General features: G+C 20.7%; 1 protein-coding gene across 2 annotated transcripts in view; it reads left to right on the top strand.

The window, feature by feature from the left end:
- The window catches only part of LOC117171547 (mitogen-activated protein kinase kinase kinase 15), a 154,429-nt gene that overhangs the window by 1,064 nt on the left and 126,882 nt on the right, over nucleotides 1-26,483 (top strand). For both annotated transcript variants that reach the window (XM_033358966.1, XM_033358965.1), the window contains exons 2-4: nucleotides 6,904-7,124; nucleotides 14,403-14,597; nucleotides 25,098-25,267. In XM_033358966.1, the coding sequence (XP_033214857.1) occupies nucleotides 6,904-7,124; nucleotides 14,403-14,597; nucleotides 25,098-25,267 (586 nt within the window). The remainder of the gene's footprint in view (nucleotides 1-6,903; nucleotides 7,125-14,402; nucleotides 14,598-25,097; nucleotides 25,268-26,483) is intronic.

The raw sequence follows: 26,483 nt of genomic DNA, 5'->3' as shown, positions 1-26,483 counted from the left end.
CGTTTTGAAACAAAAAAGATTTTTTTAACCAAAAATTATTTTAATTTTTAATAAAAAATAGTTTCATTTTATTTTAAAGTACGATCTTTTAACATAATTTTAAATTTGCAAAAAAAAAATGAAATAGTTCAATTTCCAATTTGCAAAAATAATTTCCAAACAAAACAAAAAAATAATTTTCGACAAAATAGTTCAATTTTCCATAAAAATATGAATTTGCAGAGCAAAAAATGATTTTTGAACAACGTAGTTCAAGTTTCAACAAAAAAAGATGAATTTTCTACAAAAATGTTGCATTTTTTTCCCCGAAAATATGAATATCCAAGCAAATAGTCGAGTTTTTTAAAAATAAATTGTTACATTTTCAAGCCAAAGAGGCCAATTTTTTACAAAGCAGTTAAAATTTTAACCAAAAATTTTGAATTTTGAATTGATTTTTCAAGCCATAACGACGAATTTTCAACCAAAAATATTAATATTCTATCCAATTTTTTAATTGCCCAGCAAAATAAACACAAACAAATTTATATAAAACAGATAAATTTTTAACCAAAAATTATGAATTTAAAAAAAATAGTTCATTTTTAATTGAAGTTTCAACCAAAAAAAAAGACATTTTCTACAAAATAGTTGAATTTTCGATAAAAAAGAATGAATTTTTCACCAATACCTAAATTTTCAACTGAATAATAAAATTTTGAAACAAAAAGGATTTTTCCAACCAAAAATGATTTTAATTTTAAGCAAAAAAATAGTTAAATTAAATAAATTACGAGCTTTGATCAAAATTGGTATATTTTCTACCAAAAATTAGAAATTTCAAGCCAAGAAGACGAATTTTCAACAAAAAACTTGATTTTTTAACCAAAAATTATGAATCTATAAGAGAAAAGTTAATTTCCTGAAAAATAGTTTAAATTTTAACTAAAAAAGATGATTTTTCATCAAAAACAGTTCAATTTTCGATGAAAAATGATTATTTTTTTAACCAAATTTTTGAAACGTTACATTTTCTACCAAAATATTTTATTTTTAAACCAAAAAGATTAATATTCGATCACGTTTTTTAATTTCCAAGCAAAAAAAAATTATTTTCTGTAAAACAAATGAATTTTTAACTCGAAATTATGAATTTCAATAAAAAAAGTTAATTTTTTCAATTAAAATGAAAGAATTTTCAACGAAATAGTTTACTTTTTAAATAAAGGGATGAATATTCCAACATTATATTGAATTTTCAAGCCAAAACATTTTTTTTTTCTACAAAACAGATGAATTTTTTACCTGAAATTATGAATTTTCTGCAAACTTTTCAATCAAATTATAGAGTTTTTAAACAAAATGAAGGAATTCAAAAATAAGAACTTTATAGTTCATATTGCAAACAAAAAAATTAATTTTTAACGAAAAAGTTGAATTTTAAACCAAACTGATGCATTATCCATTAAGAAAGGTTTTTTATGAATTTAAAAAAAAACTTTAAAATTTTAAACTTTAAAAAATTAAAATTTTAAATTAAAAAAAAACTTTTGACACAAAAATTGTAAATTCTAATAAAAAAAAAGTATTTAGTTTATATTTTAACAAAAAATGATTTTTATTTTAAATAAAAAACAGTTGAATGCGACCAAAAAAAATACAAACTTTAACAAAATAGGTACATTTTTCTACAAAAATATTTTAATTTTCGAACAAAAACATAAATTTTCTAACAAACTTTTTAATTTCCAAACCAAAAATACGAATTTTCCAAAAAACCGATGAATTTTTAATCAAATTGTTGAACTAAGAAAAGAAAATGCTTTTTAACCAAATAATAAAATTTTTAAACAAAAAGTGAAATATCGTTTACAAAAATATTTAAATTTTTAAGAAAAATTACGCATTTTTCACCAAATAGTTCAATTTGCTACTTAAGGGATAAATCTTCAAACGAAGGAAAAATTTCTAATTAAAAAAAAATTTCAATAAATTGTTGAATTAAAAAAAAAGTCAACCAAATTAAAATTCAATTCAACCAAAAAAGTCGAAATTTCAACGAAATGAGTACATTTTATACCCCAAACGACGGTAGTTTTATAAAATATTGTTATTTTTTAACGAAAAAGTTATTTTGTAATGAAAAAAAAAAGATTTTGCAACAAAATAGTAAAATTTTAAGTAAAGAGATAATTTTTCAACCATGAAAGATTTTCCAGACAAGGATTAATTAATTTTCCACAACAAACAAATTTTCAACGAAATAGTAGAATTTTAAACTAAGAATTATAAATTTTCAACTAAAAATAGAATAGTTATATTTTTAGTTAAAAAAAAAGTTTAAAAAAATAGTTGCAGTTTCAAACAAAGTGATGAAGTTTAAAATATAATTATAAATCTTAAATTTGAGTAATTGAATTTTCAACCGAAAGAGACCAATTTTCTACAAAACATTTTATTTTTATGTTATTTTTATTTTATTTTTTGTTGGAAATTCTACTATTTTGGTAGAAAATGCAACTATTTTGTTTAAAAAAGATAAGTTTAAAAAATTGGAAGTTTTTTTTTGGTGAAAACTTCATAGTTTTGGCTGTAGATTCAACTATTTTGTTACAAATTCTTATTTTTTGGTTCAATTTCTCTGATAAAAAATTAATTTTTGTTGTAAAAACAAGTTTTCCATTTTAGATTTTTAAGTTTAGATTTGAATTTAAAAAATTTTAAACGCAGTTTTAAAGAATTCAACAATTAAAAATTTGAAGTGTTTAAAATCGAAGATTTTTTATAAGAAGCATTTTTTATTGAGCAACTGTGAATATAAATTAATTAATGATTTTAAAAATAGAATTTTACTTCAAAATTTAAAAAATAAATAATAATTGATTGTACAAAACGATTCGGCATAAGTTCACAATTTTAGAATTGGGACTTTATAAACTATTTTTAATTTTCAATTAACTTAAAAATAATATATATTTATAATTAAAGGCTTTTATGAAATTTCGAATATAATTTCACTCTAAAATATTCCATTTTTAAACCATGCAATTTGAAATTTTTTAACTAAGAAAAAGAACAATTAATTAATATTTATAAATATCTGACAGTTTATTTAAAATCAGTAATTATAAATTAAGTATTTAACTTAACTTTTTTTTTATTGAAAACCTCAATTTTTATATTTTAAAATTCCATTGTTTTGTAGAAAGTTTATATTGTCGGTTTAAAAATATAATTGTTTTGTAGAAAATTCGAACGGTTTGTTTAAAAATGTACTTTTTCCTTGAAAATTTATATTTTTATTTGAAAATTCTACTTTTTTGTAGAAAATTTGTCTTTTTGGGTTGAAATTTTATCAATTTTTTAGAAACTCAAACTGTTCTATTCAAAATTAATATTTATATATATTTTTTTTGAAAACCCGGATTTCAATGTTAAAAATTCGTTTTTTTTTTTTGTAGAAAATTTATATTTTCAGGATAAAAATTTACCTGTTTTATAGAAAATTCTTCTTTTCGGCTTGAAAATTCAATTTTTTCTGTAAAAAACTGTACAAAAAACTGTAAAAAACTTTTTGGTTAAAAATCTCAATTCTGATGTTTTAAAATTCAATTTTTTTGTAGAAAATTTAGATTTTCAGCTTGAAAATTCTACTTTTTTGTAGAAAATTAACTCTTTTATTGAAAATCTCAATTTTGATATTTTAAAATTCAATTGTTTTGTAGAAAGTTTATATTGTCGATTTAAAAATATAATTTTTCCGTAAAAAAATCGAACGGTTTGCTTAAAAATAACTTTTTTTTTGAAAATTTTTGTTTGAAACTTTATTTTTTGGTAGAAAATTCGTCTTTTTGGTTTGAAAATTTCGACAATTTGATAGCAACTTCAACTGTTTTGTTAAAAATTAACTTATTTATTGAAAATCTTGATTTTAAGGCTTTAAAATTAAATTGTTTTGTAGACAATTTTCATTTTCGGCTTGAAAATTCGACTTTTTTGTAGAAAATTAAGTTTTTTATTGAAAATCTCGATTTTGGTGTTTTAAAATTCAATTGGTTTTTAGAAAGTGTATATTGTCGGTTTAAAAATATAATTGTTCTGTAAAAAATTCGAACGGTTTGTTTAAAAATTAACTTTTTCCTTAAAACTTTATCTATTTTTTTTGAAAACCCCGATTTCGATTATAAAAATTAATTTTTTTTGTAGAAAATGTATATTTTTAGGATAAAAATTTACCTGTTTTATAGAAAATTCATCTTTTTGGCTTGAAAATTCAATTTTTTATTGAAGAAAATTAACTTTTTTGTTGAAAATCTCAATTCTGACGTTTTAAAATTCAATTTTTTTGTAGAAAATTCGAACGGTTTGTATAAAATGAATTTTTTTCTTGAAAATTTTGGTTTAAAACTTCTTTTTTTTTTAGAAAATTTGTCTTTTTTTGAAAATTTCAACAATTTGAAAGAAACTTCAACTGTTTTGTTAAAAATTAACTTATTTATCGAAAATCTTAATTTTGAGGTTTTAAAATTGAATTGTTTTCTAGAAAATTTATATTTTTGTTTGAAAGTTCAACTTTTTTGTAGAAAATTTGTCTTTTTGGCTTGAAATTTCAAAAATTTTTTAGAAACTCAAACTGTTCTGTTCAAAATTAATATTTATCTTTTTTCTGAAAACCCCGATTTCGATCTTTTTTTTTTTGTTTTTTTGTAGAAAATTCATCTTTTCGGCTTGAAAATTCAACTTTTTTGTTAAAAATCTCAATTTTGATGTTTAAAAATTCAATTGTTTTTTGAATATTCGAACGGTTTGTTTAAAAATTAACTTTTTTTTTTTAAATTCATATTTTTGTTCAAAAATTCAACTTTTTTGTAGAAAATTCGTCTTTTTGTGTTCAAAATTTCAACAATTTGATAGAAACTTCAACTATTTTGTTAAAAATTAACTTATTTATTGAAAATCTTAATTTTTAGGTTTGAAAATTTAATTGTTTTCTAGAAAAATTACATTTTCGTATTAATAATTTAACATTTTTAAATTTGAAAAAATTTGAAGCAACATGTAGATGTTTCAAAATCTCGAAATAAAATTTGGAAAAACCGGGAAATGACTGAAAATATAAAGAAATAATTTTTAAAATGGATCTGTACTTTAAATATTAAAAAATGAACCATAATTGATTTGATAAAACGATTCTAAATCCGTTGAAAGTTAAAGAATTTCCAGATTCGTAATTAATTCCTAATTAAAGGCTTTTATTATATTAAAAATATTGTTTCAGTCTAAATTATTCTATTTTTAACCCATTTAATTTTAAAAAATTTGATTTAGAAAAAGGATAATTATTTAATATCTATCAATATTTGACTTATAATTTAAGACGACTAAATTGAAGACAAATATTTAAAAGTAAACAATTTGAAACTTAATTTTTTTATTTTTTGATAAAATGTTTAATTTGTAAGCGAAATTGTTGAATTTTTTTGTATAAATAATAATTTAATACGTATTATTTGTAGAAAAATGTGAGTAATTTTAAGAGATATTCAGAAGTTTTGAAAAGATTTAAAATTAATTGAAAACTTAAAATGATATTAAGTAATTTAAACGAAGTTTGGGAAAAAATCTTTTCGAACTTCTAAACATATTTTAAAAGTGAATAAAATTTATCCTACAATTTTCGAAAAATCTTAAACAAATTTTTAAATTCCTTAAATTCTTTTCGGGTCGCTTTTAATAAAATTGGAATTCTCTTGAAATATTTTTGAATATTCTGTTAAAATTATTTTTCAAAATGAAGAATCATTTTTAATTTTTCGAAGAATTTTAAGCAAATGTTTTTATATTTTTGAAACTTCTAAATATCTCTTAAAATTACTGTAATTGTTTCTAAAAACAATAAGTGTTCAATTGTTATTTAGAAATCGAAATTTTAAGGACATTTTTCTTAATTCGCAGGATTTTCTAAAATTAGTAGGAAAAATTCAATTAATTTTTTAAGTTATTGAGAAGTTTTAAACAAATTTAAAACTACTTCTAGATTTCTTAAGATTTTCAAATGCAATTTTAAAGTTTTTCAAGGATGCTTAAACTATTTAAAATGAAAATAATTTTAATTCTATTTTAAGAACTTTTAAGTTGAGAAAAATTTAAAAATATTTCATGGCCTAAAATAGCTAAATAATATAATGTTTAACCAGTTTATACTTGTAAATTAATTAGCAATTCAGTGGAAAAATTTTGAATTCAAAAACTTTTAAACTTCAATTTTAAAAGTTAAAAATTCAAGAGCTTCACTTTGAACGCTTTAGTTTGTTGTTCTTTTTTATTACTTGTATTTTTACTGTGTAGCTTTATATTTCGATTTTTCAAATTTTATTGACCGGGAAAAATATTTGCGAACCGGGAATGTTGAATTGGAACAGGAAATTTTTCCAAAGAATTCCAATTCTGAGTTGAAACTGGCATTTATCTACAATAATGATAATTTTTCTTGGAACAGGGAATTTTAAAATTTAACAATTCTCAATAAAAAATTGAATTTTTCAAACAAAATTATTTTTCTGTGTTGAAACGAGATTTTTTTTCGAAAAAATTTAAATTATTAATATTAAATATATGTTTAATATAAATGGGGATAATCCGCTGCAGCTGTGTCTGCGTAAATGCTAACAAAATGAAAAAACTTCAGGTGCGAATTCGCACCAGTGTGCCCTTTGAGGGTTAAAACGGTTACTCTGTTAGATAAAATTCCTTTTTTTTGCAAAAAAATGTTGTTTTTCAACCTAAAACTATATTAAACTGCTATGATCCCTGTATGTCTAAAAAATGCAAACATTCATGAATATTTAGAGTTTGATTAAAAAAAAGTTTGGATTTCAACATCTTTATATTTTATATTGTGCAAAAAAAAAATTTTTCGCACAGTCGTGGCACCGCAGTCGACAGTCGACGGAATTTCGAGTACAGACAGTGTTGGTACACACAGCGATGTTTCTGGACATACAGCAATTTCTGGAAGACCAAGAATGGACGTAGCTTGCGTCCTGGATCTTCAGCAACCCGAGCACCTCGCGCAACGAAAAAAGGCCCTGGAAGAAATCAGACAAGCCTGCAATTTAGTCAATTGCAAAATGCATCATATTCAGGTACGAGCGGATTTAAAATTTTATCATTTCTAATTTAAAGCTTATAGAATGAAATTATTTTATTTTAAATGTAAAAATATCGAATTTCAATTATTTTAGATATTAAGAAAATTTCGAAAATACGACAAGTTCAAATATCAAAAAGAAAATATTTTCCAAATTGTTCACAATTGTTATTGATGAAAATTGAATTTTTTTTAGGATTTAAAAAAAATTTAATTCATCAGTCTTAGGAGAAATTTCATCTTTCTTCAATAAAAATGTAACTTTTCGGTTGAAAATTCAATTTTTTTGTTAAAGTTTGTCTGTTTGATTTAAAAATTCACCTGATTTATCAGAAATTACACCTTTCTTGGATAAAAATGTAACTGTTTGGTTGAAAATTCAATAATTTTTTTAAGTCATAATTTTTGTTTGAAAATTCTACTGTTTTAATATAATATTTTGGTGTTGAAAAAAAAAATTGAAATATTTTCTTGACGAAAATATAACTATATAAAAAAATTTTTTTTCTATTTAATTAAAAATCCATTTGCTTGGTTAAAAATTCGTCCTTTTTGGCTGAAAGAAGTCGTCTTTTTCGATTAAAAATTAAATTTTTTCGTAGAAAATTATTTTTTTGTTAAAAAAATTTAATTTTTTATTAAAAATTAATTTTTCTGATTAAAAATTCTTCTGCTTTTAGAGAAATGTAACCTTTTTGATAGGAATGCAACAATTTTGTTAAAAAGTAATCTTTTTGGATTGTTGAAAATTAATTTTTTTAAATTAAACATTCAACTACAGTTAATTTTTTAACAGAAAATGTTACTTTTCCGTTTTATTAAGATTGATATTTTTTATTTGAAAATTCGCCTTTTTTGGAAATAAAATTTTAGTTTGAAATTTCATTTTTTGGGTAAAATGCATCAGTTTCGTGGAAAATTATTTTTTTGGTGAAAAATCTTTATTTGTTGAAAATTCGTTTTTTTTTAAATTCCTCTTTTTTGGGTATAAATTTTATATTTTTTAATTGAAATATAAACTATGACTCGTTTTTGTTAGAAATGTATTTTTTTAGGTTGCATATTCAACTATTATGTTAAAAATTCAATTATTTTTTTGAAAATTCCAGTATTTTGTTAAAAAGCCATCTTTTATGGCAGAAAAGACAGTTTTTGTTTAGATTTTAATTACAATTTAATTCTAAATTGAAAATCAAAATGTAGAATAATTTGTATCATTTTAATTGAAAAAAAAGTTTTTGCAGTTAGTTTTTTCAAAATTATACTTAGAATATTATTAATTAATAACTTTTGAATTCGAGCAATTTTTTGAAAAATCCTTTTTTTTTTAAGAAATCTTAGCCTTTCATTTTTTTCTCAGTTTTTCGCTTCAATTGGAACAGTGGTATTAAAATTATTATTTATTATTTACGAGACCTTGAAAATTTGGGAAATGACAGTGAATTTCTTTTTTTATCTGAAATTTTACAAATTTTTGGAAAAAAATCTTTACAATTGTAAATTATTGATTTTTAAAATTGTACTGTACTTTAAGATTTAAAAATTGAATAAAAATTAATTTTACAAGACTGTTCATTTAAAATCTGTAACTGTAAATTAAATATTAAAAAGTAAACAAAAACGCTCAAATTTGAACGTTTCAATGTAATTTGTTCTATTTAAACAAATTTAATTTTTAAATAAAATTTTTGAATTTTTTTTCTGTATAAATAACAATTGAACACCTACTATTTTTAGAAAAAAAAATTCGAGTAATTTTAAGAGATATTTATAAATTATGAAAAAAATTCAAAGTGAATTAATTAAATAGTTAAAACGATTTGAAATTTAGAAATATTTAAAAAATTCTCAAAAATAAATGTGGAAAATTTTAAGGAAATTTGTTTAATTTGGCAGAATTTTTGAACGAAATTTTCGGATAAATTCAAATCATTTTAAAGAATTTTTAGAAGATTTGAAAAAAAAATATTTCAAAAATAATTTAAAGTTTGAAAAATGTAAAACAACAGGTAGATGTTTCAAAATTTTTAAATAAAATTTCGAAGCATTTTAAGAATTTTTAAGCAAGTTTTTGTAATTAATTTTTTTTAATTAGACTTAGAATATTACTAATTAATAATTTTTGAAAATTTTAATAATTTGTTGAAAATTTATCAATTTGGATAAAAATTCATTTTTTTGTCGAAAATGGAAGTTTTGGTGTTTTTTTATAACTTTTTTGATTGTAAATTCATCTTTTTGGTTTAAAAATTCACTTTTTTGTAGAAAATTCGTCTCTTTCGGTTTGATTTTCAACAATTTTATACAAACTTCAACTGTTTTGTAGAAATTTCGCCATTTTGGCTTAAAAATTCGAAGGGTTTGGTACAAAATAATTACTTTTTTTTTTTTTTTTGAAAATTTATATTTTTGGTTTAAAAATTAAAAATTGAACTTTTTTGTAGAAAATTCGTATTTTTTCAATTGAAATTTTAACAATTTTATAGAAACATCCACTGTTTTATTCAAAATTAACTTTTTGATTGAAAATCTCAATTTTGATGTTTAAAAATCCAATTGTTTTATTGAAAATTTATATTTTCGGTTTAAAAATATGACTGTTTTGTAGAAAATTTGTCTTGAAAATTCGAACTTTATAGTTAAAAATTAACTTTTTTTGTTGAAATTTTTTATTTTTTGTAGAAAATTTGCATTTTTGGGTTGAAAATTTTAACAGTTTAATAGAAACTTCAACTGTCTTGTTGAAAATTAACTTATTTCCTGCAAATATTAATTTTAATGTTTTAAAATTCAATTGTTTTGTAGAAAATTTACTTTTTCGGATTAAAAATATAACTGTTTTGTAGAAAATTTATCGTTTGATTTTTATGTTTTAAAATTCAATTGTTATGTAGACAGTTTATATTGACTTAAAAATATAATTGTTTTATAGAAAATTCGAACAATTTGTTTAAAATTAACTTTGTTCTTGAAAAATTAAATTTTTTATTTAAAATCACATTTTTTGCACTAAAGATTTTATTGTTTTGCAGATAATTCATATTTTCGGGTTAAAAATGTAAATATTTTCTAGAAAATTCGTTTTTTTCTGCTTGAAAATTGAACCGTTCTTTAAAAATTAACTTTTCTCTTGAAAATTCATATTTTGGGATTATAGATTCAACTTTTTTGTAGAAAATTCGTCTTTTTGGGTTAAAAATGTCAACAGTTTAGTAAAAACTACAACTGTTTTGTTGAAAATTAACTTATTTATTGAAAATCTCAATTTTGGTGTTTTAAAATTCAACTTTTTTTCGAAAATTAACTTTTTTATTAAGAAATCTCAATTTTGTTTTTTTTTTTTAAATTCAATTGTTATGTAGGAAGTTTATATTGACGGTTTAGAAATATAACTGTTTTGTAGAAAATTTATTTTTTCGGCTTGAAAATTCAACTTTTTTTTGCGAAAATTAACTTTTTTATTGGAAATCTCAATTTTGATGCTTTAAAATTCAATTTTTTTTGTAAAAAGTTTACATTTTCGGATTAAAAACATAACTTTTTTGCATAAAATTAATCTTTTCGACTTAAAAATTCAACTTTCCGGCTTGAAAATTCAACTTTTTTGTAGAGAATTAACTTTTTGATTGAAAATCTCAATTTTGATGTTTTAAAATTCAATTGTTTTGTAGAAAAGTCACATTTTCGGATTAAAAATATAACTGCTTTGTAGAAAATTCAAACGGTTTATTTAAAATGAACATTTTTTTAGAAAATTTATATTTATGTTTGAAAATTCATCTTTTCTGTAGAAAATTCATCTTTTCGGCTTGAAAATTCCAATTTTTTGTAGAAACTTAACTTCTTTATTGGAACTGTCAATTTTGATGTTTTTTAAATGCAATTGTTTTCTAGAAAATTTACATTTTCGGATTAAAATAATAACTTTTTTGTAAAAAATTCATCTTTTCGGCTTGAAAATTCAACTTTTTAGTAGAAAATGTATTTTTTTATTGAAAATCTCAATTTTGATGTTTTACAATTCAATTGTTATATAGAGCGTTTATGTTTTCGGTTTGAAAATGTATTTGTTTTGTAGAAAATTAGAACAGTTTGTTTAAAAATGAAATTTTTTTCTTCAAAATTTATATTTTTGTTTGAAAATTCAACTTTTCTTGTAGAAAATTCTTTTTTTTGGGTTGAAAATTTCAACAATTTGATAGAAACTTCAACTGTTTTGTTAAAAATTAATTATTTATTGAAAATCTTAATTTTGAGGTTCTAAAATTAAATTGTTTTCTAGCAAATTGACATTTTCGGATTAAAAATATAACTGTTTTGTAGAAAATTAAATCTTTCATTGAAAATCTCAATTTCGTTGTTTTAATATTCAATTGTTTTGTAGAAAGTTTATAGTGTCAGCTTAAAAATATAATTATTTTATAGAAAATTTAAACGTTTCGTTTAAAAATTAACTTAATCTCAAAAATTTATATTTTTGTTTTAAAATTCAAATTTTTTTGAGAAAATTCGTCTCTTTGGGTTACAAATTTCAACAGTTTGATAGAAACTTCAACTGTTTTGTTGAAAATTAAATTATTTGTTAATAATCTTGATTTCGTTGTTTTAAAATTCAATTGTTTTGCAGACAATTTTCATTTTCGGCTTAAAAATTCAGTTTTTTTGTTGGAAATTAACTTTTTTGTCGAAAATTTCAATTTTGATGTTTTAAAATTCAATTGTTTTGTAGAAAATTCAAACTGTTTGTATAAAATGAATTTTTTTCTTGAAAATTTTTGTTTGAAACTTCATTTTTTTTGTAGAAAATTCGTTTTTTTTTTGTTTGAAAATTTCAACAATTTGATAGAGACTTCAACTGTTTTGTTAAAAATGAACTTATTTATTGAAAAATCTTAATTTTGAGGTTTTAAAATTTAATTGTTTTCTAGAAAATTGACATTTTCGGATTAAAAATATAACTTTTTTGTAGAAAATTCATCTATTTGGCTTGATAATTGATTTTTTTCGGTAGAAAATTAACTCTTTTATTGAAAATCTCAATTTGGGTGTTTTAAAATTCAATTGTTTTGTAGAAAATTAATTTTTTTGGTTTGAAAATTTCAACATTTTGATAGAAACTTTAACTGTTTTGTTGAAAATTATTTTTTTTATTGAAAATCTTTATTTTGATGTTTTTTTTCGTAAATTTATCTATTCGGCTTGAAAATTCAACTTTTTTTTCGAAAATTAATTTTTTTATTGAAAATCTCAATTTGTATGTTTTAATATTCAATTGTTTTGTAGGAAGTTTATATTGTCAGTTTAAAAATATAATTGTTTTATAGAAAATTTGAACAGTCTGCTTAAAAATGAAGTTTTTTCTTGAAAATTTATATTTTTGTTTGAAAATTTAACTTTTTTTTAGAAAATTGGTCTTTTTGGGTTAAAAATTTCAACAGTTTGATAGAAATTTCAACTGTTTTGTTAAAAATGAACTTATTTATTGAAAGTCTTAATTTTGATGTTTTAAAATTCAATTGTTTTGGAGAGAATTTTCATTTTAGGCTTGAAAATCCAACTTGTTTGTAGAAAATCAACTTTTTGTATTGAAAATCTCAATTTTGATGTTTTAAAATTCAATTGTTTTGTAGAAAATTCGAACGGTTTGTTTAAAATGAAGTTTTTTCTTGAAAATTTATATTTTTCTTTATAAATTCGACTTTTTTGTAGAAAATTTGACTTTTTGGGTTGAAAATTTCAACAGTTTGATAGAAACTTCAACTGTTTTGTTGAAAATTAACTTATTCATTGAAAATCTCAAATTTGATGTTTTAAAATTTAATTGTTTTGTAGATAATTTTCATTTTCGGCTTGAAAAGTCAACTTTTTTGTCGAAAATTCAATTTTTTTTTAGGAAATTTACGTTTTTGTTGAAAATCTCAATTTGGATGTTTTAAAATTTATTTGTTTTGTAGAAAATTCGAACGGTTTGTATAAAATGAACTTTATTCTTGAAAATTTATATTTTTGTTTGAAAATTCAACTTTTTTTGTAGAAAATTCGTCTTTTTGGGTTGAAAATTTCAACAATCTGATAGTAACTTCAACTGTTTTGTTAAAAATGAACTTACTTATTGAAAATCTTAATTTTGTTGTTTTAAAATTCAATTGTTTTGTAGAAAGATTATATTATCGGTTTAAAAATGAAATGGTTTTGTAGAAAATTCGGACGGTTTCTTTAAAAAATAACTTTTTTCTCGAAAATTAATATTTTTCTTTTAAAATTCAAAGTTTTTAGAGAAAATTCGTCTTTTTGGGTTGAAAATTTCAACAGTTTGAAAGAAACTTCAACTGTTCTGTTAAGAATTAAATTTTTTATTGAAAATCACATTTTTTGCACTAAAATTTAATTGTTTTGTAGATAATTTATATTTTCGAGTTAAAATCGTTATTATTTTCTAAAAAATTCGTCTTTTCTGCTTGAAAATTAAACCGTTTGATAAAAACGAATTTTTTTCTTGAAAATTCATATTTTTGGATTATAAATTCAAATTTTTTTGTGGAAAATTCGTCTTTTTGGGTTGAAAATTTCAATAGTTTGATAGAAACTTCAACTTTTTTGTTGAAAATTAAATTATTTATTGAAAATCTTAATTTTGAGGTTTTAAAATTCAATAGTTTCGTAGAAAAATTATATTTTCGGATTAAAAATATAACTGTTTTGTAGAAAATTCACCTTATCGGCTTGAAAATTCAACTTTTATGTAGAAATTTAACTTTTTTATTCGAAATCTCAATTTTGATGTTTTGAAAATTCAATTGTTTTATAGAAAGTTTACACTTTCGGATAAAAAATATAACTGTTTTGTAGAAAATTAATTTGTTCGGCTTCAAAATTCAACTTTTATGTAGAAATTTAACTTTTATATTGAAAATCTCAATTTTGATGTTTTAAAATTCAATTGTTTTGTAGAAAGCTTATATTATCGGTTTAAAAGTATAGTATTTTTAAAATTTAATTATTTTTTTGAAAATTCAAGTATTTTATTCAAAAGCGATCTTTTATGGTAGAAAAGATATTTTTTGTTTAAAATAAACAAAAACTTTTAATTTGTATTTGAAATACTGTTTTATTTCGTTAGTAAAAGATTATATGTTAAAAGTATTACAACATTGAAATGCTAGTAGTTAAATAATAATGATCAAGGATTTTTAAAATGTGCTCAGACTCTATTTTCTATTTTCGCACTGAATTAGTTTAATTCTTCTAAAAAAAAAAAAAATAATAATTGCAGTTTGAGAAGCTGGACTTTGGAGAAACGAATGTGTTGGACACTTTTTACAACGCAGATGTTGCCGTTGTTGATTTGAGCATTCAACTTCAACAATCCGCACTTTTTTATCATCTAGGGGTCCGCGAAAGTTTCGGTATGAAGGAAAATATTCTCTTGAACAACGACACTGATGCGGAAGCAACAATCAGGCTCAAAGTGAGTTTTTCCTTTAATTTTAATTATTTCCAGCTTTCCCGAAACCTGAAAAACCGGGAATTTATTTTTTGCCCGGGAATTTTACAAATTTTTATACGAAAAAAAATCTGTACAATTTTGATTTCAACCGTTTTTTAAGTAATTAGTTTAATTAAAATTTTTTTCGATTATTTATTTATAATTATATTTTTTTCAATTCATTTAGAATGCGTATTTTGAAAACCTTTCACTTTAAAATAAAAAATTTGGGATAAAAAACATTTTTAGTTGTTCAACTGTCAATATAAATTAATAATGATTTTAAAAATTGAACTGCAGAAAAATTGGAAGGTTTTTAAGAATTTTGAAAGGCTTCAGAAGAATAAAAAATATTTTCTAAGAAAATTGAAAGTGATTTTTTATGTTGAAAAGTTTATTTTAAGTGAATATTGAGGAAAATTTTTTAGTTTGGCAGAATTAAAAATAACATGCAATCATTTTAAAGGATGTTTAAGAAGTTCTGGAAAAATTTCAAAAATAATTATAAAATTTGAAAAAAAAAATGTAAAACAATATGCAGATGCTTCAGGGTTTTGAAATAGAATTTGGAAGCATTTTAAGGATTTTTAAACTATTTAAAATTAAAATAATTTATCTTCTAATTTAAAAAGCAGAATTTATAAAAGTTTAAACAATTTAATTTTGTAGGCCATCCTGTTTATTTTTTGACCAGGAATTTTACAAATTTTTAGAGGAAAAAAAAGTTTGCCTAACTTTAATTTCAACCCTTTTTTAAATAATTAGTTAAATTGTGATCTTTTTCAATTATGATATTATTCAGTTTAGAATGCGTAATTCAAAAATCTTTCACCTAAAAAAATTTTTAATCTTGAATTTAAAAAATTTGACGTCTATATTTTAATTTAAAGATTTTTAAAATGCAGTTTTAAATATTCAAGAATTAAAAATTAGAGGCGTTTAAAATCGATAATTGTTGCTAATTATTGATTATTATTAAAAAATAGAATTATTTATTAAATATACAAAAATAAACAAAATTTAGATAATTATTACATAATTATTTTTTATGATGAATGAGGAAGATTATGAATTTTTTTCTTAATTTGGCATAATTTTAAAGAAATTGTTAGGAATAATTTAAATTATTTTTATAGATATTAAGGAGCTCTCAAACATTGTTAAAAATAATTTAAAATTTGAAAAAATGTTAAAAGAACTTGTAAATATTTTAAGATTCTAGAATAATATTTTGCAGTATTTTTAATTTTTTACTTTCAATTTAGGAAGTGTTCAGATTATAAAAAAATTTAATCATGCAATTTTTAATGTTTCTAGCTTAAAATTGATTAATATTATATATTTTTGAAAATTTTAAAATGCATTGATTGATTTTTAAATTTAGAGCATTGAAAATCATGATGTGGATTTATATATTTTTGAATCCATTTATACGTATACAATTATTGATCAAGTTTTTTTGTAGAAAATTTGTCTTTTCTGCTTAAAAATTGAACAGTCTGGTTAAAAATTAACATTTTTCTTGAATATTCCTATTTTTAGTTGGAAAATTTCACTTTTTTTCTAGAAAATTTGTCTTTTTGGCTTAAAAATTTTAATAATTTTATAGAAACTTTAACTGTTATTCTGAAAATTAACGTTTTTATTGAAAATCTCAATTTTGATGTTTACAAATATAATTTTTTGTAAAAAATTCGAACGGTTTGTTTAAAAATGAACATTTTCTTTGAAAATTTATATTTTTGTTTGCAAATTCAACTGTTTTGTAGAAAATTCGTCTTTTTGGGTTGAACATTTGAACAATTTGATAGAAACTTCAATTTTTTGTTAAAAATTTTGATGCTTTAAAATTAAATTGTTTTGTAAAAAAAAAATTTTTCGGCTTGAAAATTCAACTTTTTAAAGAAAATTAACCTTTTTATTGAAAATCTCAATTTTTATACTTTAAAATTCAATTGTTTTGTAGAAACTTTAAATTGTCGGTTTAAAAATAAAATTGTTTTGTAGAAAATTCGAACGGTTTGTTTAAAAATGAACTTTTTCTTTGAAAATTTATATTTTTGTTTGAAATTTTTTTTTGAAAACCCGGATTTCGATTTTTAAAATTCGTTTTTTTTTTTTGAGAAAATATATATTTTCAGGATAAAAATTTACCTATTTTATAGAAAATTCATCTTTTCTGCTTGAAAATTCAATTTTTTTTTTTGTAGAGAATTAACTTTTTTGTTAAAATTTTCAATTTTGATGTTTTAAAATTTAATTGTTTTGTAGAAAATTAAATCTTTTATTGAAAATCTCAGTTTTGATGCTTTAAAATTCAATTGTTTTGTAGAAAGTTTATATTGTCGGTTTAAAAATATAAGTTTTCTTTAAAAAATTCGAACGGTTTGTTTAAAAATTAACTTTTTCCTTGAAAATTTTTTTTTTTATTTTTTTGAAAATTCAACTTTTTTGTAGAAAATTTGTCTTTTTCGTTTGAAATTTCAACAATTTTTTAGAAACTCAAAATTTATCTTTTTTTTTTTTGAAAATCCCGATTTCGATTATAAAAATTCATTTTTTTGCAGAATATTTATATTTTCAGGATAAAAATTCATTTTTTCGGCTTGAAAATTCAATTTTTTTGAATAAAATTACCTTTTTTGTTGAAAATCTCAGTTCTGATGTTTTAAAATTCAATTGTTTTGTAGAAAATTCGAACGGTTTGTATAAAGTGAACCTTTTTCTTGAAAATTTTTGTTTGAAACTTCATTTTCATCGTAGAAAATTCGTCTTTTTGGGTTGAAAATTTCAACAATTTGATAGAAACTTCAATTTTTTGTTGAAAATTTTGATGCTTTAAAATCCAATTGTTTTGTAAAAAAAAATTTTTTCGGCTTGAAAATTCAACTTTTTAAAGAAAATTAACCTTTTTATGGAAAATCTCAATTTTTATACTTTAAAATTCAATTGTTTTGTAGAAACTTTATATTGTCGGTTTAAAAATGAAATTGCTTTGTAGAAAATTCGAACGGTTTGTTTAAAAATGAACTTTTTCTTTGAAAATTTATATTTTTGTTTGAAAATTCTACTTTTTTGTAGAAATTCTATGTTTTTGGGTTGAAATTTCATCAATTTTTTAGAAACTCAGACTGTTCTGTTCAAAATTAATATTTATCTTTTTTTTTTTGAAAACCCGGATTTCGATTTTGAAAATTCGTTTTTTTTTTTTGAGAAAATATATATTTTCAGGATAAAAATTTACCTATTTTATAGAAAATTCATCTTTTCTGCTTGAAAATTCAATTTTTTTTGTAGAGAATTAACTTTTTTGTTAAAATTTTCAATTTTGATGTTTTAAAATTTATTTGTTTTGTAGAAAATTCGAACGGCTTGTATAAAATGAACTTTTTTCTTAAAAATTTATTTATTTTTTTGAAAATTCAACTTTTTTGTAGAAAATTTGTCTTTTTCGGTTGAAATTTCAACAATTTTTTAGAAACTCAAAATTTATCTTTTTTTTTTGAAAATCCCGATTTCGATTATCAAAATTCATTTTTTTGCAGAATATTTATATTTTCAGGATAAAAATTCATTTTTTCGGCTTGAAAATTCAATTTTTTTGAAGAAAATTAACTTTTTTGTTGAAAATCTCAGTTCTGATGTTTTAAAATTCAATTGTTTTGTAGAAAATTCGAACGGTTTGTATAAAGTGAACCTTTTTCTTGAAAATTTTTGTTTGAAACTTCATTTTCTTCGTAGAAAATTCGTTTTTTTTTTAGTTAAAAATTTCAACAGTTTGATAGAAACTTCAACTGTTTTGTTGAAAATTAACTTATTCATTGAAAATCTCAAATTTGATGTTTTAAAATTTAATTGTTTTGTAGATAATTTTTATTTTCGGCTTGAAAAGTCAACTTTTTTGTCGAAAATTCAATTTTTTTTAAGGAAATTTACTTTTTCGTTGAAAATCTCAATTTGGATGTTTTAATATTTATTTGTTTTGTAGAAAATTCAAACGGTTTGTATAAAATGAACTTTATTCTTGAAAATTTATATTTTTGTTTGAAAATTCAACTTTTTTTGTAGAAAATTCGTCTTTTTGTGTTGAAAATGTCAACAATCTGATAGGAACTTCAACTGTCTTGTTAAAAATTAACTTATTTATTGAAAATCTTAATTTTGAGGTTTTAAAATTTAATTGTTTTCTAGGAAATTGACATTTTCGGATTAAAAATATAACTGTTTTGTAGAAAATTAAGTCTTTTATTGAAAATCTCAATTTTGATGTTTTAAAATTCAATTGTTTTGTAGAATGTTTATATTTTCGGTATAAAAATATAATTTTTCTGTAAAAAATTCGAACGGTTTGTTTAAAAATTAACTTTTTCCTTGAAAATTTATATTTTTTGGCTTGAAATTTCAACAATTTTTTATAAACTCAAACTGTTCTGTTCAAAATTAATATTTATCTTTTTTCTGAAAATCCCGATTTCGATCTTTTTTTGTTTTGTTTAAATATAACTTTTGTGTACAAAATTCATCATTTAGAGTTGAAAATTCAATTTTTTGTAAAAAATTAACTTTTTTTATTGAAAATCTCAATTTTGATGTTTTAAAATTCAATTGTTTTGTACAAAATTCAAACGGTTTGTTTAAAATGAACTTTTTTCTTGAAATTTAATATTTTTCTTTGAAAATTCCACTGTTTTGTAGAAAATTCGTCTTTTTGGGTTGAAAATTTCAACAGTTTGATAGAAACTTCAACTGTTTTGTTGAAAATTAAATTATTTATTGAAAATTTCAATTTTTATGTTTTAAAGTTTGATTGTTTTTTAGAAAATTTTCATTTTTGGTTTGAAAATTCAATTTTTTTTCGAAAACTAACTTTTTTATTGACAGTCTCAAATTTGATGTTTTAAAATTAAATTTTCTTGCAGAAAGTTTATATTGTCGGTTTAAAAATATAATTGTTTTGTAGAAAATTCGTCTTTTCGGCTTGAAAATTCAACTTTTTTTGTAGAAAATTAATTTTTTTGGGTTGAAAATTTCAACATTTTGATAGAAGCTTTAACTGTTTTGTTGAAAATTATTTTGTTTATTGAAATTCTTTATTTTGATGTTTTAAAATTCAGTTTTTTTTCGAAAATTGATCTATTCGGCTTGAAAATTCCACTTTTTTGTCGAAAATCAATTCTTTTATTGAAAATCTCAAGTTGTATGTTTTAATATTCAATTGGTTGATAGAAAGTTTATATTGTCCGTTTAAAAAGATAATTGTTTTGTAGAAAATTCGAACGGTTTGCTTAAAAATGAAGTTTTCTCTTGAAAATTTATATTTATGTTTGAAAATTTAACTTTTTTGTAGAAAATTTTTCTTTTTCGGTAGAAAATTTCAACAGTTTGATACCAATTTCAACTGTTTTATTAAAAATGAACTTATTTATTGAAAATCTTAATTTTGATGTTTTAAAATTCAATTGTTTTGCAGACAATTTTCATTTTCGGCTTAAAAATTCAGTTTTTTTGTAGGCATTTAACTTTTCTATGGAAAATCTCAATTTTGATGTATTAAAATTCAATTGTTTTGTAGAAAATTCGTCTTTTTGGGTTGAAATTTTATCAATTTTTTAGAAACTCAAACTGTTCTATTCAAAATTAATATATATATATATATTTTTTTTTTTTTGAAAACCCGGATTTCAATTTTAAAAATTCGTTTTTTTTTGTAGAAAATTTATATTTTCAGGATAAAAATTTACCTGTTTTATAGAAAATTCTTCTTATCGGCTTGAAAATTAAATTTTTTCTGTAAAAAACTGTACAAAAAACTGTAAAAAACTTTTTTGTTAAAAATCTCAATTCTGATGTTTTAAAATTCAATTGTTTTGTAGAAAATTCGAACGGCTTGTATAAAATGAACTTTTTTCTTGAATATTTATATTCTTGTTTGAAAATTCAACTTTTTTGTAGAAAATTCAACTCTTTTGTAGAAATTTAACTTTTTTGTTGAAAATCTCAATTCTAATGTTTTAAAATTCAATTATTTTGTAGAAAATTTAGATTTTCAGCTTGAAAATTCAACTTTTTTGTAGAAAATTAACTCTTTTATTGAAAATCTCAATTTTGATGTTTTAAAATTCAATTGTTTTGTAGAAAGTTTATATTGTCGGTTTAAAAATATAATTTTTCTGTAAAAAAATCGAACGGTTTGTTTAAAATTTAACTTTTTCCTTGAAATTTTTTTTTTTTTTTGAGAATTCCACTTTTTTGTACAAAATTGGTCTTTTTCGGTTGAAATATCAACAATTTTTTAGGAACTCAAACTTTATCTTTTTTTTTGAAAACCCCTATTTCGATTATAAAAATTATTTTTTTTTTGTAGAAAATTTATATTTTCAGGATAAAAATTTACCTGTTTTATAGAAAATTCATCTTTTCGGCTTGAAAATTCTGTTTTTTATTGAAGAAAGTTAACTTTTTTGTTGAAAATCTCAATTCTGACGTTTTAAAATTCAATTGTTTTGTAGAAAATTCGAACGGCTTGTATAAAATGAACTTTTTTCTTGAAAATTTATATTTTTGTTTGAAAATTTAACTTTTTTGTAGAAAATTTGTCTTTTTCGGTTGAAAATTTCAACAGTTTGATACCAATCTCAACTGTTTTGTTAAAAATGAACTTTTCTATTGAAAATCTCAATTTTGATGTTTTAAAATTCAATTGTTTTTTAGAAAATTCGTCTTTTTGGGTTAATAATTTCAACTATTTGATATAAACTTCAACTATTTTGTTAAAAGTTAACTTATTTATTGAAAATCTTAATTTTTAGGTTTGAAAATTTAATTGTTTTCTAGAAAATTTACATTTTCGTATCAATAATATAACTGTTTTTTGGAAAATTCATCTTCTCGGCTTGAAAGTTCAAATTTTGTCTAGAAAATCAACTTTTTCATCGAAAATCTCAATTTTGATGTTTTAAAATTCAATTGTTTTGTAGAAAATTTTTTTTTTTTTTGAAAATTCAACTTTTTTGTAGAAAATTCGCCTTTTTGTTTTGAAAGTTTTTAAAATATGAACAATTTGACGAAAACTTAAACTCCTCTGTTCAAACTTAATATTTATCTCTCCTTTTTTTGAAAACCCTGATTTCGATTTTAAAAATTCGGTTTTTTTTGTAGAAATTAAATCAATTAACTTGTTTGTTGAAATTTTCAATTTTGATGTTTTAAAATTCACTTGTTTTGTAGAAAATTCGAACGGTTTGTATAAAATGAACTTTTTCCTTGAAAATTTATATTTTTGTTTGAAAATTCAACTTTTTTGTAGAAAATTCGTCTTTTTGAGTTGAAATTTTCAACAATTTCTTTAGAAACTCAAACTGTTCTCTTCAAAATTAATATTTATCTTTCTTTTTTTAAAAACCACGGTTTCGATTTTAAAAATTCATTTTTTTTTAGAACATTTATATTTTCAGGATAAAAATTTACCTGTTTTGTAGAAAATTCGTCTTTTTGGCATGTAAATGGAACAGTTTTGTTAATCTGAATCTACGAACTCTATAATTTATAAAATTCGCAAGGAAAAGTTTTAAGATTTAGTGTTCCATTTTGTAAATTTCATTGGCCATGAAAAATATTTTGCGAACCGAGAAATGACCGGGATTTTTTTTTCTTTGATCAAAACGTTCAACCTGATTATTTTTCTAATTAAATTGAGATTCCAAGCAATATTTATGCATAAATTAATTTAGAAACAAATGTCTTCGCGAGGTTCAAATATTTAAATTGCAGTCTCGAATCTTGATTCTGTCGTAGCTTTCATAAAGAATAAAAAAAAAATTGTGCCATAAATCACTGTTAAGATATTTAAATTCATTCTAAAAGATATGAAGATGATGGCAAATAATTTGCACATGTCCTTGGCGGATTATTAAAGCGTTGATCTCAATTAAAGGTGTTATTAATAGACTCGGAAGCCTTGTTAAGATATTGTCCTTGATTTTAAAAGAAATGCAGGCCTCACAGAAAATTATTTATTTTTCAGATTAAACATTTTTTTTAAATAATAAATTTTTGTTGAAAGCCAAATTTTAAAAATAAATTTTAGAAAAAATATCCAAATTTTGATTTTAACCGTTTTTTGTTTTTGTTAATAATTAGTTTAATTCGATCTTTTTCAATGATTATATTATTCATTTTAAAAATTTTCCATTTTTAATTTTTTTTAAGTATTAAACAATTAAAAATTAGATGTGTTTAAAATCAAAGATTTTTGATGAAAAACATTTTTAGTTGATCAACTGTGAATATAAATTAATTCGTGATTTTTAAAATTAAATTTTACTTTAAGAATGAAAAATTCTTATTAGTTAAACAAATGTTAAAACCTCGATTGAAACTTTCTAAACTATTTTCAATTTTGAAATAACTTCAGAATAATATATTCATAATCAAAAGCTTTTATGAAATTTTAAATATTATTTCTTTCTTTTTTTTTTAATTTTATTTAATTTTTAATAGTATTTAAAAATGTTTAAATGAATTATTTAAATATTAATCATTTGAGGATTTTTAAATTACTTAAAATAAAATTGCTTGAAATTTTTTTTTCACAGTTTTGTATTCTTTTGTATTTTTTATCTTAATTTTTAATATAAGATTTTTAAATTGTCCTATTTTAAGTTGAAGATTGAAAGAAATAAGTCATTTCAAATTGAAAAATATTTCATTCGAAAATTTCTAGAATGAATAATAATTCCAAATGAAGATTTGAAATTTAAAAATTGAGTTTAAAATAAAAAATGATGTAAATTAAACTATCTGAAATTGATACATCAGTAAATGGGCAATTTCGATAATTTTAAATGGTTCCAATTTCAGAGTTCATGAATTTTCATGATGAACGCGAAATTTTTAAGTTTTCCCTTTCATATGTTTCAATTTTGTAATTAAAATTTAATTATTTTAATTTACTTCAAATAATTGAAGTTTTTAAGAATTTTAGTATAAAAAAATTTGAATATAAAATTTTTTGGTGTCTAAAATTCTTGGTAGAAAGTTAATCTTATTATTTGAAAATTAATCTTTTTGTTTGAAAATTTATCTTCTTCGTTGAAAATTCATTTTTTTAGTTAAAAATTCAACTATTTGGTTGAGAATTCGCGTATTTTGCTGAAAACCCGTATTTTTTAATAGAAAATTAAACTTTTTTGTTAAAAATTCCTTTTTTTGTTTAGAAATGATCTATTCCAGTTATAGATTCATAATTTTAGTTGAAAATTCATCACTTTGGCTGAAAATTTTGGTTGTGAAGTTTTTGTTTACCGAAAATTTAGCTATTCTTTTTGTAATTAAAAAATTCTCTTTTTGGTATAAGAAAATAAAATAAAAATTTAGTTGAAGTATTATTCAAATTTGGCGACTTTAAAGACAAATTCTAGAAATCTTTAAAATTCCATAAGAATTCCGTAGGATCTTTTAAATTCTGAAAATTTTGGATAAAAAACATTTGTATTTTATCAACTGTAAATATAAATAAATCAAATATTTTTTAAATAGGTCTGTACTTTAATTATTAAAAAGTGAACAATAATTTATTTGACAAAAGGATTTTAAATCCGTTCAAAAACTAAGAATTTCCAGATTTTTCATTTAAAAATTAAACTGTTTTAATTCAAAAATCTTAGTCATTAAAAAATGCAAAACATATTTAATTTTAAAAAATTTAATTAAGACAAAGAATAATTATTTAATATTCATCAATATTTGACTGTTAGTTGAAGACGAGTAAATTAAAACTAAATATTTAATAGGAAACCATTTGAAACTTAATTTTTGGAAAAATTGTAAATGATTTTTCAGTTCGAAAGATTATTTTAATAAAATATTTAAAAATATTTTTAAACATTTTCGAAATCTTCAAAAAAAAAAATCTGGAAAGGTATAAGGGAATTTTAAAAAATTTTAAACAATTTCTAAATTTAATGTAGATATATTTTTTTGTAATTGAATCTGAATCATTGAACTTGACATAATTTATAAAAGTTAAAAATTCTAACCAAATTTTAGAGGTGTAACAAAATCAAACTAGATGTCTTAAAAAAATTAATTTTCAAATAAAAGTATTAAAATATTTCTACAATTTTCAATAAAAATGTTTAAATTTCTCTGATTTCGAATTAAATGCGTTCAAATTTAAAGTATTAGAATTGTTCATCCTTTAATTTTTGAGTAACTTTTACCAGAAATGATTGATGCTTGATCATTTTAATTTAATTATTTCAAATTTTGTCCATTATTTAAATTTCGATTTCCATAATTTTTATTTCTCGACCCATCCTAATATTTTTTAAAATAAATTTTTCAATTAATAGTTCAGCTCTTTAATATTTCATTCTGATCTTGCAATATCATTCATTTTTAAAAATTTTATTCTAGCTTATAGAAGTACTTAATTAAAATAAAAAATGGACGTGATAAATTAATGGAAATTTTTTTTTTTAGTTATCATGCGGAAGTTACACTTTTGTTTCGTATCGAGTGATGGAATGTGGAACCTGTGTAGCTACAAGTCCAGCAGCAAGTAGAGTCACTGGTGATGAAGTTATCGACCCAAAACAGCATCTGACTCTGAAACTGAGGAAATTGTTTCAAGATGTTGAAATACAATCCAAGTAAGTTTCATTTTCAAAGAAAAAGACTCGATTTTTACAAAATAGTTGAATTTTAAACCAAAAAGATGAATTTTCTTCTAAAAAAAAAGGAATTTTCAAGAAATGACATAAATTTTCAATAAAATAGTTTGAATAGTGGATTTGACGTAAATCGAATTTTATTTCATTATTTTTAGTTTATATTTTTTTCGTTCCTACATTTTTTTTTCAATAAATAGTTTAATTTTTAAACTAAAAAAAACATTAGAGTATTTTAATTTTCTACCAAATTGTTGAATTTTCAAAAACCCAAAAGACGAATTGTCTAGAAAATAGTTTAATTTTTAGTTAAAAAATTGATTTTCAACCAGAAAACCAACCAATTTTGAACTAAAATTATGAATCTTCAACGAAAAACTGAACTTTCAAGAAAATCGTTTAATTTTTGAGTAAGAAGTTTCGTTTTACGCAACAAAAAAATATAACTGATTTTCGACAAATTACATTAGTTTTCAAATGAATAGTTTGATGAATGGATGTGATTTGTTCTAAATTTTATTTTATTATTTTTAGTTTATATTTTATACGTTTCTACAAAATTGTCACTAAATAGTTTAATTTTTTAACTAAAAACATCAGAAATGTTTAATTTTGTACCAAATAGTTGAATTTTCAAACTAAAAAGACAAATTTCTTATAAAACTTTTCTAACCGAAAATATGAATTTTCATTTTAAAAATTAATTTTCAATAAAAAAAACCAACGAATTTTGAAATAAATTATAAGTTTTCAACAAAAAAGTTAATTTTTAACGAAATAGTCCAATTTTTATTTAAAAAATTAATTTTCTACCAAGAAACCCTAGAATTTTGAACTAAAATTATGAATCTTCAAGAAAAAACTGAACTTTTAAAAAAGTAGTTCAATTTTTAAGTAAGAAGTTTCATTTTCCACACAAAAAAAACAGATTGTGGACAAGTTACATTAATTTTCATATGCATAGTTTGAAGAATGGATGTGATGTTATTCCAAATTTTATTTGATAATTGATATTTTATTTTTTTTAACGTTTCTACAAAATTGTCAATAAATAGTTTAATTTTTAAACTAAAAACATCAGAAATGTTTAATTTTTTACCAAATTGTTGAATTTTCAAACTAAAAAGACAAATTTCCTACAAAATACTTGACTTTTCTAACCAATAATATGAATTTTCAACAAAATAGTTTAATTTTT

This window comes from Belonocnema kinseyi, chromosome 4, assembly GCF_010883055.1.
Source record: "Belonocnema kinseyi isolate 2016_QV_RU_SX_M_011 chromosome 4, B_treatae_v1, whole genome shotgun sequence".
Lineage (NCBI taxonomy): Eukaryota > Metazoa > Arthropoda > Insecta > Hymenoptera > Cynipidae > Belonocnema > Belonocnema kinseyi.
This window is presented reverse-complemented; position numbering and strand designations above follow the sequence as displayed.